Raw genomic sequence first — 12,954 nt, 5'->3', positions numbered from 1 at the left:
AAACTTGCATCGAGTACATTCAATAAAATCTGGTGTTATTTTACTTCAGATTCTGTTTAAAAATTGATGGACAAATGAAATCATGCCAAAAACATATTATTTGCAAGAATTTGTCTTGATTCAATAATAAACACCAAATGCATGATTAAGCTCAACGTGATAATTATTTTTTATTTTCTAAAGGCATGGTATTCCGATGACCACTCAATTGAATCCCGAAATATCTGAAAATTAATTAATAAGGCTATTGATTTATCAAAAATTTGTTTATTGATATCAAACTTAACGTTGAGTTATTCTATATACATTTGTCAGCGTTCAAGTACATGTAAAGTAGCAATATAATACAGAAATTATACAATACTTGACATTGAAAGAATAAACACTTAAGTAATATTTTTTTAAGTCGGATATGATAAAAATACAGTATACATGTATTATTACATGATAAATAAACGAGTTTTGAGTACAATCGAGGTTAATATTACGAAGCTGAATTGTTGATCAACAGACTATCAGCATTAAAATGCTTTCGCATTCTTATATTACAATAGGGTGTTTATATACCTAGAGGTATAATGGACTAAAGAAATAAGTCTTATGACACTGAGCTAATAGCATTCGGTGGACCTCCCATGCCCATGAGAACATTGTCAAGCCATTTCAGCGGTCCATTGAGGAGGATTTCTATCCAGCAAGGTGTTGCGGTCACGTCTTCACGATGATAATCAGCGCCCCAACCTTTGACGAAAGATAATCTGAAAAAGCACACGATAACTAAGCAAATGATTATAACGAACAGCAGCTGAGAGTCGAGAAGATAGTTAAACGCTTACCTGATAGTGCACAATTTTACGAGATCGTAAACAGCGCTAAAGCCATGCTCAACTACCTTATTAAGTATTTCACCGAACATCTGGGTGTCGAAAATCTTCAAAGTCATACCGGAATGCACTTTAATGACGTCAGTAGGGTTGTATTGGTTCTGATGATTACAGATCCTGGACTGCACGAAGATGGCCTTAGCGGAAACACATTCAACGAAGAGTTCACCGCCGGCATAGTGAAGACAGATGCCTTGGCCTATGTGTTGTCTGACGTTCTCGATAACCGAGTTGCGATGCACGTTGGTTAGTTTACCAAGGCAGAATCGATCGCCATCGTGTACGGGACTTGTGAAACCGTCGACCGAGACTACGGGCTGCGTGCATTGGAAGGGCTCACCCACCCGACTGTTAAGCTCGTAGTAGGCGATGGTCCCCCAGCAGCCCGGTTCTTGGTAAGAGATGATTTCTGTTTCGTTTGACATAAGGTATTTCATGCTCTGCAATCAAATGGTAAGAAACAATTCGTTTAATACTGATATACACACTGCAAAACAATTCTTAAAGTTTCAATATACATCGCTAGACACGCGTCTGAAACGAGTACTTTTTCGCAATTTCCAAGCAAAATATCATGTATTGTTCATGTTCTATAAGAAAAACAAATTCATTTTCCAACTTAATACTGCAACGGGACGACCGTTATATCATTTTTTCTATGACATTAAGCAAACATTTCATAATTATTGTAATAAATAATAAAAGGCCAGAAATATCCGAAACGGTGGAAAGTGGAGACTCTGAAATGTCGATTGGCCTTGAAAACAATAAGGCGCTCAATGTTTTTGATTGTTTTTCTCAAGTATGCGGACAGTGTATGAGTCTTCTAAATAGTCAGTCAGGCAATTAATAAAAAAATAAATCGTCTTTCGTGCTTGTGAAGTCAATGAAATGTATGTAAGCTTATGATTACGAAAAACGAAGATGGCTCTTATTTCCCCTTACATTAATAAAATTTCCATGATATATACTGTAGCTTTTCCTAGGGTCGATAAATTTCTCTGACTTTTCACTGTAACCCAGGGACAATGGGTCTTTTCTTATGTAATAATAGACTTGTTATTTCACAAGTAATCCATTGTGTTTTGTTTGTGTAAAAATATTTGTTAGAATCAAAAATATTTTAAGTCGTCATTATTTCTTTTACATAACAGTAAGCATGATTCAAGTTCTCGGGCACAACCGCGCGCTGCCTCAAGATTCATTTAAATTACTTATTACATTTTCAGTTCTAAAAAATATGTTTATAGTTTGCAAAAATCAATATTCAAATCAATAAATCTTGATAAATCTAGACATTATTATTGGCTATAAAGGATCGTGTATTTCCTGTGAAAAAATTTATATAGCCTCATGAAAAAGTACGTTGTTTATCATTACATCACTTTCTATTCATTTGCTCTCATATTAATGTTGCTATCAACAAACAATGGATTACTTCTAAAATTGAAATTCATTTGGTTGCTTAATCATTTCTGCCAATTACGTATAAAGAAAGCGATAGTGGTTAAATCAAATTACAATATCTTGGAGATCGATCACGGAGAAGCTCATCGTCCCTAGACTATTGCTATATTGATTCAGTTAGCACAAGGCTAACTTCTAGAAGAGATCGAAAAAAAGAGTGGGAAAGAGAGGGAGAGGGACAGGATGAGAGAGAGAAGGAGAATAGAAGAGAGGGAGAGAAGGTGCGAGGGTGAAGAGGGAGAGAGAGTAGGGAAGAGCAATGCTGATACAGAGTCGCATGGCTCCGTATGATCAAGGAATGCTTAAACGTCTAAATTCGTCGGTGTGGCGGAGATGACATACGACATCTATTCTGACGGCGTAACAGTTTCTATATGAAGGATTTCCCTTTTATCCTGTTAGTCCGCTATCACAAAGGTGTTATATGCTCAATTTGTAGTATAATTATTTTACTATAAAATATTTTCTCTTAGAATAGAAATTTGGTTTTAAAATCAGGATTGGTTGAATAGACATCAATGAAAAAATGTGCTAAATTGAAGAAAAGTTGTAAAATGCAGCGAAATGAATACTAAGGTTTTCCATGTACAAACCTGTAACTGTGCGTAGAGGTGCTGCTGCCTTTGGGCGTAAGCCCGCTGCTGGTTGTACGCGTTTATCAGCTGCTGGTTGTACACGTTCATCAGTTGCAGGTGTTGCGGGCTGATCCGATGCCGGTTTTGAGCGTTGAACTGTTGCTGGTTTGGCGAATTGATCTGCTGCTGGTTTGGCGAATTGATCTGCTGCTGGTTTGGTGAATTGATCTGCTGCTGGTTTGGCGAATTGAACTGCTGCTGGTTGTATTCGTCGATCTGCTGCTGGTTTTGCGCATTGATCTGCTGCTGGTTTTGCGTGTTGAACTGCTGCTGGTTTTGCGCATTGATCTGCTGCTGGTTTTGCGTGTTGAACTGCTGCTGGTTTTGTGCGTTGATCTGCTGCTGGTTTGGCGAATTGATCTGCTGCTGGTTTGGGGAATTGAACTGCTGCTGGTTGTATTCATCGATCTGCTGCTGGTTTTGCGCATTGATCTGCTGCTGGTTTTGCGTGTTGAACTGCTGCTGGTTTTGCGCATTGATCTGCTGCTGGTTTTGCGTGTTGAACTGCTGCTGGTTTTGTGCGTTGAACTGCTGCTGGTTTTGTGCGTTGATCTGCTGCTGGTTTTGCGCGTTAATCAGAGGCTGGTTTTGCGCACTGATCGGTTGCTGATTTTGTGTATTGATCTGTTGCTGGTTTTGCACGTTGATCTGTTGCTGGTTTTGCGCGATGAACTGCTGTAGGTACTGCACGCTGATCTGTTGCTGGGTTTGCGCGACGAACTGATGCAGGTTCTGCGCGATGAACTGCTCCAGGTTCTGTACGTCGATCTGTTGCGGTTTGTACGCTTCGGTTTGATACTGGTTTTCCGCGTCGATATGCTGCTCGGTTTGTTGTGCAGCAGCCTCTTGCTCAAACGAGTGTGCTGACTCTTGTAAATAATTGAAAATCTCATCGTAGGTGCCAGGCACTGAGGGCCCTGGTGAGAAGGGCGTTCCGGGAAGCGATGGACACGGCGTCGCAGACCCCGGGAGGAAGGGCGTTCCGGGAAGCGACGGAAACGACGTCCAGAGCCCTGGCGATAAGGGCGTTTCGGGAAACGATGGAGACAAGGTCTCGAGCTCCGGCTGGTAGGTTGTCGCGAGTCCTGGTTGGTAGAACGCTGCGGGTTCATTTTGATAGAGCGGTGAGGGTCCTGATTGGTGGAACGTCGCAGGTCCCGGCTGGTATAGCTTCGTGGAGTGGGGTGAGTAGGGCATCGCTGACTCTGGCTGACAGAACGTTGCGGACTGTGGCTGACAGTGCGTCGCGGACTCTGACTGACAGCGCGTCGCGCACTCTGGCTGACAGTGCGTCGCGGACTCTGGCTGACAGGACGTCGATGGCTCTGGTTGATGAGGAGGCGTCGCGAGACCCGGCTGGTAGGATATCGCGGGACGCAGCTGGTAGGACGCCATGGACTCCGGCCGGTAGAGTTCCGCGAGCTCTGAAAGAGGGACCGTCGTGGGTACCGGTTGGTAGGACGCCGTAGCCTCCGGCGGAGTGAGCAACGTGACGTTTCTGGGCATGGCGTATCTGGAGGAGCTCTTTTGGACGAGAGGCGACCGAAGCTGTACCTGCGGCTGGCTGCTCTGATTGTACTGCTTGGAAACGCGCACATCGGGCAGCTTTGGAATCTCGACACGACGATAGTGATAAGGGTTGACGCAGACCTCGTCGGTTTTGCCGTTGTACGGGAACTTGCAGAATTCGAGTGAACGGAGCTGGTGATGAGTGCGCAAATCGGTCCACCGCCAAAGTTTGCAGTAGATGACGTGCGGCATGTTCTTGCGATGGTATATCTGCAGTCGGCCGTCCATGCTGCGTGGTATGGTAACGCAACGGGTGTGCGGGTCCGCATTAGTGATCGCGCGTTGCAACTCCTCCAAAGCGCCGCGCTTCCTTCTCAGCTTCTTCACCAGCGTCTCGACCGCCTTCTCTGCCCACCTCTCCTCGGCGTCGCAGCGACACCAGATCATCAGCCTCTTCACCGTTGACGACGTTGTGAACATGTTTTGCAGCGTTGACATCAACGTCCCCTTGCGCTCTTGATCCTCGGCATCCTTGTTGGTGTTCTTTGGATCGCGTCCCTGCATATTGGCCTCTTGCTGAGCACTTGGATTACTTGCTTGCTCTCTTGCTCGTACACCGTCAAACAAGTTAACCCTTGGTTGTACTAGACCATTACTCGGTTACAAGCATCTAACACAGACAATAGCACTTGTCACCAGCGATGTACATATGCAAAAATCCTTCGCAGTTATCACTTTGAGTGCATATGCATCGACCGAGCTGTGATCTAAATCAACCAAATCAAAATATCGTCGTTCGAGATTGTCAGAAAGCGATAATGATCTATCACGACTTGTAAACTACAAGAGGAAACCAAGTTGCCAATCTATCGACGCGTACGCTTTGCTGCTAAGGACAACACTGAAACTACTTTACTCGGTGTTACTGCTCGAACGTCCGATGACTTAAAGAACGATTCCTCTGCGTTGGTGGATCTTAAATACTGTTCTGTCGCCAAGCTGTCTCTAAGATTTGCCGACGAATTTTACGCTGGAGGAGGGAGAAGAAGGCGGATCACTATTAGTGTAAACGAGCGCTTTTATTGTTGGCTCGGCTACTTAAACTACACCTCTTGTAATCGCGCTCAACGACGGTCATCTGGCCACCAAAGTGTAAGGAAACTTTCATTGTCCTGACCGACAACTACGGGGGCAGGTATGGGCACAAGATTGACTATTCTGTGACCCCCCGTGAACGTTATTACCCTACGGACTAAGGCTTTTGCCTGCATTTAAACTATCATTGAGATCACCAAGGCAGTAGAAGTTTCAAGTGCTGAGCGCCCAGAGAGTCTACAAATTTACCCTCGTCCTACTGCACTACCTGCTTCGACGGATCAGAAAATTTTACTCAATTGCCGACCTTTCTTTTCCTTCTATCTGCTTTCTTTTCTGTAATCCGTCGTATAATAACTTTGTAAAATAAATCTTTCAAAATACAGCTTTCAATATAAATGGAAATCGCCTCTTTATTTCTTTCAACAAATTTTAATATTTAAGTCTCCTAAAAGGTTCCCTTGCTCATTGAAAATCTTTATTTCATAAATTATATCAACAATTGTAGATCCATTAAATAATTTAATTGAAATTTTTACACTTTTTTAGTTGCAGTAAAAATTGATATTTATGACATTCATAAAACAAATAACTTATTTTAATATACGTGCTTATTCGGAATAATTCATTTTCCAATGGTATTACAATATACCTCATTTATTTAGAGTATTATTGCTTTATTTTATCTATATTATTTAAGATATTTGTTTTAGTGTAAAACACAAGTTTCGTACATTTGAAAACCTGGATGTAATAATAAATGATTTTTATTTAAACGATCGCTGCTTGACAGCTTAGCCCAATTTACAACAGCAATACCGAAAAATTCGTAGTATTTATTAAATTGTTGCCGTAAATTGTATTCAAAGCCTTAAATTTAATTCGTTTGCACGCACTGCAATCTTTTAAGTTGCTTCTTAGAATTAATGGAGATCCTTCGAAATTTACCGATAGCGCATCTTTCTGACAGTTTAAGAGATTAGTTGTGCCTTCTAGTTGCTTTAGTAGCAATGGTTTACATGGCCTCTCAACTCTATGAAGGTAGGTCTGTGCTTATTTGCTTGTCATTACATTATAATGCCTATAAAAGTAAATAATGAAATAGTAATAGGATATGAAGTGACGCATAAGCTGAAAGCGAGAAGGAACGCACGTTCGGCTCATATGTTTAAGATTATCTTCCTATTATTAAAATAATATTATCATATTAATAACAAACGTACTATAATATCGTGTAGAATATTTTAAGCCAATTAATCATTTGTTACTTTTTCTCTCAGTTAGTATTTCATTTTTTAAAGATAAAGATACTTCATTTTTTGTTTTCGAAATGAACCTTACTCGGTGCAAATACCAATCCCATGTTATTTGAATGATCACCAAATGTTTTATATGATTTATTTGAAATAATGCTGGCATATTGAACATAAAAAATAAAATATTATATTCTTAAATAACAATATATTATCTGACATACTTTTCTACAGAAAAATTAGCAAACTATTGACAATTAATTGACAACAAACATTGTTATCTAATAGCACATTTGATAATTTTTTTAATAATGTGCAAATACGTAAGCATAATAATGTTTTTTTAATATTTATATTTATTCTCAATGAAATATGTTATAGCAGAGTACTTGGAATCAATTATTTTTCATTAGAATTCTTTACCTGTTCTATAGTATCCTTGTATTTAAAAAGTAAATACCATTTTATATTTTCTGTATGTTGAATAATAAAACTTAGGAAATTCGTGAAGAATTAAATCGCGTAGAATCGGTATTTGGCCTACACAAAACAGGAAATTTTTTATTTGATGTATAATACCCGACTATCAAATTTTTCTAATTATCAATGTGTACTATACACAGTTAACGTATGAAAATCATATTTCTAAACAGGCTTACTATTTTCATTTTGTTTAAATTGTACTGAATACTTAGACCAAGTTATATTATGTAAATATGATTTTGTACGTAATAAATATTCTTATTTTATATTCATAATTCTACAATTTATTATAAACTTAGTAATAAATATCGCGATAATTTTTTTATACAGTTGTATGATCCTGACGTCTTTTGTAATGTATCATCAATTTTTTGATACAAAATTCTATAATTGTAAGAATGTTTGTGTTTCATTTTTTTTGTAGGAAGTGAAAATTAAGAATTTAGTGATCTCTTAATACGCCCAGAAAAGCATTTTATTCATTTGTATTATGACAATTTTACATCGTTTTACGAGTCTATTAATTTTTTTAGAAAATAAATAATTGTATTTGTGTAAAATTTTTTAAGAAATTAAATTAAAAAATGTAGCGATATCTTATTATGTATGGAAAGCATTTTTTATTTTTGTATATTTAAAAGAAACAAAAAAAAATAAAAAAGAATAATCGGAGAATTATGAAAAATAATTTGAATAATGTATCTAATCCTTGTTCCTCATTAATTTACTTGTTGGACTGTTCACCGTTAAGTTAAATTAAGTTAAATTAAAGTCATTTAATTTATTTATAGTACTGCATGGCTTAAATCAGCACTTAAGATAAGCCTATATCCATAATTTATGTAAATCGTTTTGGCACGGTGCAAAACTATTCTATCTTAAGTCATCGGTAAATGAAGAATAACTGCTGATTTAATATCGGAAATACTAGAAATAGTACAATATTTGTGACTTACGTATCCTATCGTTGTACGACGTGATTTTTGTCTTCACTTATGCTCGGGCGCTAATATTACGCGTGTAATAATGGATTATTTAAGTCACACGTATCGAAATATACTATTTTACTTTACTCGCACCCCCACTATAAATGAATATACAAATTTTTTCAGTATATGTACAAAATTTCTATAAGAATATATACAAAATCTGTAAAAATATTATACAATACTCATACAAAATTTGTACACATTATTTTCGAAAAAAAATGTGTACAAAATTTGTCTAAGTTTGGTACAAATCTCGTACAAACTGTATAAATTTTATTCAAAATTTGTATGAAATTTATAGAAATTATAAACGCAATAATTGATTTTATTCTAAAAATTGAATAAATAAATAATACAAGCACATTGTGGATAAAATAACGTACAGCTTCTGTAAAAGATCTTATCCTCTTATTCCTCTTTCCTCTTATAAAAAAGAGATAGGTCTCAAAGTAAAGGCAGTTTATTTGTGATCTAATTGGTTGAATGATGGTTACGTGGTTAATAGTTCTTAATAAATGGAAGTAAAGGCAGTTTATTTGTGATCTGATTAGCTGAAAGATAGTCATATGCTCAGCTGTCATGTGATAGCATATACAACAAATATTACTACAGATTTTTCTAAACGATTTTACATTCGAACAGTGTATCAGTATAGTTAACACAAATTTAATACGAATGGGCTGATTTATCATACTAATATCAAAATAAGAATCGACTAATACCTCGATAAAGATATTAATGGGATTTTGCTCTGTGATAAAACTTGAAATCAATAGACTAGGCAGTAAAAGATATGATTTGATAGATTATCACAATAGAATATTGTACAATGATTTCGGCTCTATTAATTTATAAGAAATATTAAACAATATTTTTGAGAATGCAAAATTACCACCGTAAATGTGTACCGAAATCTGTTATTTACATCGTGAAGGATATAGTTATAGAAATCTAATGTTTTTAGAACTTGTACTACATTTTTTATTGTGTTTTCCAAATTTTTTAATGATTTTCAATACACAAGTTTGAATTATAAAAATATAATAATTATTGATAAAATTTTTAAACCATGTGCGATAATATAGCAGCATATTTATCTATTAATAAATTATATTGGCATCTATATCTCATATCAAATCATGGGAATATTAAATGCATGTCGAGTTTTTGAATTTTCGATTTCGGTTATAAATCTTTTGATCTATATTCATGCATTAATGAATGGAAAAAAAAGACGAAAAAGATAAACGCATAAAGCACGCTAGCTATCGCTAATATACGTAAAATAAAAAAAAATTGACGAAAATAACCGATTGAACCAAAACTTGAAACCGGAACTTTCACCAGACTAGATTTGTATATCACTTTGTCGACGGTGTGAAATTACTATTTCAATCTATTTTACACATGATCTGAAAACTATTTAATAGCGATGAATTAAAAATCATCAATACACACACACGCACATAAAATTCTTATTTTCATTTATATTTTTTTTATTAAATTTAATTTCATCGATATTACTAGTAAAAATATAGCTCATTGAATACGATCAAATAATTCATAAATAATTTTCAGATTTCATCTGATATAGAATATAAAATTATATGTATCGTAACAGTGATAACAGTAGTAAAATAAGTCTGCTAATATGAAGGTCTCGGTCAGATATTTTCTTTTATTTTTTTATTTTTTCTATATCGTACATTTTTTATTTATGGAAGCTAGCCACGTTATTTTATCTATAATATATGTGTGTATGATTTATATATTCACTCCATTTTTAAGAACGAGGCAATTATTGAGTACAAATTTTGTATAAAATTTATACAAAACTTATATTAAACGGGTACAAATTTATACGAATATTGTACAATATTTATAAAAATTTGTATATACGTATTTTTGTACAACTTTCATACATATTCTGTTCAAAATTTAAATGCTTATTTACAGTGGAATTCCATTGACAAAAGTCTTTTATGAATTTACAAAAATCTAAATTTTTCATATTTTATACTGTTTATTGATCACTAACAAATGTGTATATTAATTTGGAGATCTTAATATTCATTAGGAAAACTAACCAAGCAGTTAAGTAATTAAATAAATTCATTGATTTTAAGAAAAAAATTGTCAAACATCAAAATAAATGTCGAATATGTTGACATTTGAGAATTTTTTTCTTATAACCAATGAAATTACATTTAAAATTACTAAGAATAAAAAGTTCTTAGAATCAAGCAAAGAATGCACTCAAATTTTTCCAAAATATTTCCAGCAATTTTTGAATTTTTCAAAACTTGATATATTGCAATATCAAAAAAATAGCTCAAAACTTTTCGAAAAAATTCTAGTGTATTTTATGAGTTATTCTAAGAACTTTCTCTTCTTTTTCATTTTCTCCAAAAGTTCATACTTTCCAAGAAAAAAATTCATGAATGTCTTGGCAAAAATATCGTCATTAACGCGTCATTTTAAACACACTAAAATAAAATATCGATCCCGGAACCATATATTATGAAAACTTAAATATTTATTCCATGAATTATTGAGGTTTCAATTAGATTGCAAACAGAGGGCCATTCGGAAAACTCAATTTTACAAAAAAAATTTTGAAATAATCGTGTTTTTTTGTATTTAAATAACACTTTCTCATAATTAATAACTTTCTATCTCATTTTCCTGTACACAATTGGAAAGGGGAGATCTTAACCTTTAAAATAGTGTATTTCTCAATTTTTTATATGTTGAATTGCATGAGTTATGATTGCAGAAAGATCGGTGTACCGGGAGAGCCGTTCTCGGGCCAAATAGGTGAAGACGAAAAAAATATAAATAATTTCCTAAAATATATTTTGCAAAACAAAGTAAAACGTTGCAAAATGTAACTAGACGTTATATTATGTTAAGGACAGTCTTTCTTTCTCAAAGGAAGATGGCGGCAAACTGAGATTTCATACATTGCTTAGAGTGTGGCGCATCGGAGTCCTCAGGTACCCACAGCCATTAAAACGAAACGAACATTGTTTAGAGTGGTGGCTGGTGTGCGAAGGGTGGTGCTCGAGAATTTGAAATTTTTTTTTTATCGTTGACGGATTTATACCCGAGCCGATGTACTGCTGTGGTGGAGTAGAAGAACAAATAACTAATGCATTGTGTACTCTATTGGAAGAAAAAATATGCCGAAAGAACATGTAAATAGAAAAAATCAAAGTTTCAACGAAATTTGATTGATTGATTAAATCACTCGACGATAAAGAAAACTAGAAATTACGCGGGTGGTAAAACTTTGTTTTATTTTATAATATTCCAACGTTTGCAGAAGTTTTAAGCAAAGAACGATTTGCATATTGAGCTAGTTTTGTTGAAATTTTACATTTTGTGAACGACTTCAAGCGTAATAACGTTAATATATGTCTTATTTTGTTAACAATTACTCTAGTGATCAGATGGATAAGTGTGTGTGTGAATCATAAATGACAAGTCAAGGTTTGAGGTACATCAATTGTAATTTTTAATTAATATTAAAAACAAAATAAATGTCTATCCAGCATAAAAAACTCCAGTCACTAGTGAGGGAAAAAATCATTTAGATATGAATAAAATCAAATCAATATAAACCTAGTTGAGTTAATAATAAACAAATTCAATTGATAAAAAATGGAAAAAATCAATATAAAGTGGAGAAAACTATCGACAAAAGCGAACGAGTGGTAATTTTACCAGAGATTAGTAGGGGGATCGCTAAAGGTATGGTGGTCGTTCGTGCGCCGGACCGGATTTTGTTGGGGCGATCCTAGCGGCCACGGTTGCAACTAGGGCAATCTACCAAAACGAAGGGTGAAAGATGGACAGCCGAGTTCGCCGAGTGGGGATAGGAGAGAGCCTAGTAAGAGGTGGAGAGAGATGTTCAGGCTCAGCTTAGGCGAAGGATGAATGACTCACAGCAGGTAGCAGCATTTGCATATTTTGAGATGTTAGTGTTTACTTTTCTCGAAGTCCAACTGGATATTTTAGTTCACGCCTGGATTAGCTTCCACTATTCTCATGTACTTTGAATCGCTGAATCCGAATCCACAATTAGATGTTGCTAAAATTGCGAGTGAATTTGTTTAAAATGCATTTGTTTAAACAAACCATCAAACAATCGTTTTTCCGCAATGAATCAATTTTTTTTTAGAAAATATGACTTATTTTAAGACGAAAAGATCTTTAGCAACTTTTTCATAAAATGGATATTTCAAAAGTTATACATTTTTCAAGGTCGAATATTTAACATTTTTCGTTAATTTTGAGCGTTAATAACTTCTAATCGAATCAATATTTCTAAAAGTGGAAAAGACCCGCTTATTCCAAAAGTCGCTTTGTCTATAGGTTCATATAATTAAAAATTAAGAAGACAGACTATGTTAAATGGATAAAATTCATAGCCTTGTAAAAACCGTTTTAATGAAGATATCGATTAAAACAAATTAAGTTTGCACGTTAAAATTCAATAGTTAAAAGTACTTGAAAACTTTATTATCTTAACCTATGCCCTAAAATCTATATAAAAAATACTTTGTTTCATTAAAAATTCTCTTAATAACGCATTTTATTTGAACAATAAAATTTATATCTATATCTATAAGTAGAG

The 12,954-nt window shown here is 34.9% G+C and overlaps 1 protein-coding gene across 1 annotated transcript; it reads right to left on the bottom strand.

Moving 5' to 3' along the window:
• Positions 1-262: 262 nt before the first annotated feature.
• LOC131663896 (mothers against decapentaplegic homolog 5-like) lies at positions 263-5,989 on the bottom strand. The gene is made up of 3 exons (XM_058934656.1): positions 2,945-5,989; positions 837-1,324; positions 263-758 (listed from the first exon to the last, which is right to left on the bottom strand). The coding sequence occupies exons 1-3, from the start codon at positions 5,057-5,059 to the stop codon at positions 599-601; spliced, it is 2,763 nt and encodes a 920-aa protein (XP_058790639.1). The 5' UTR covers positions 5,060-5,989; the 3' UTR covers positions 263-598.
• Positions 5,990-12,954: the final 6,965 nt, after the last annotated feature.

This window comes from Phymastichus coffea, unplaced genomic scaffold (assembly GCF_024137745.1).
Source record: "Phymastichus coffea isolate CEN01 unplaced genomic scaffold, Cenicafe_Pcof_1.1 PCOF00003, whole genome shotgun sequence".
In the NCBI taxonomy this organism is placed as follows: domain Eukaryota; kingdom Metazoa; phylum Arthropoda; class Insecta; order Hymenoptera; family Eulophidae; genus Phymastichus; species Phymastichus coffea.
Note: the sequence above shows the minus strand (reverse complement) of the source record. Positions and strands in the feature narration are given on the sequence as shown.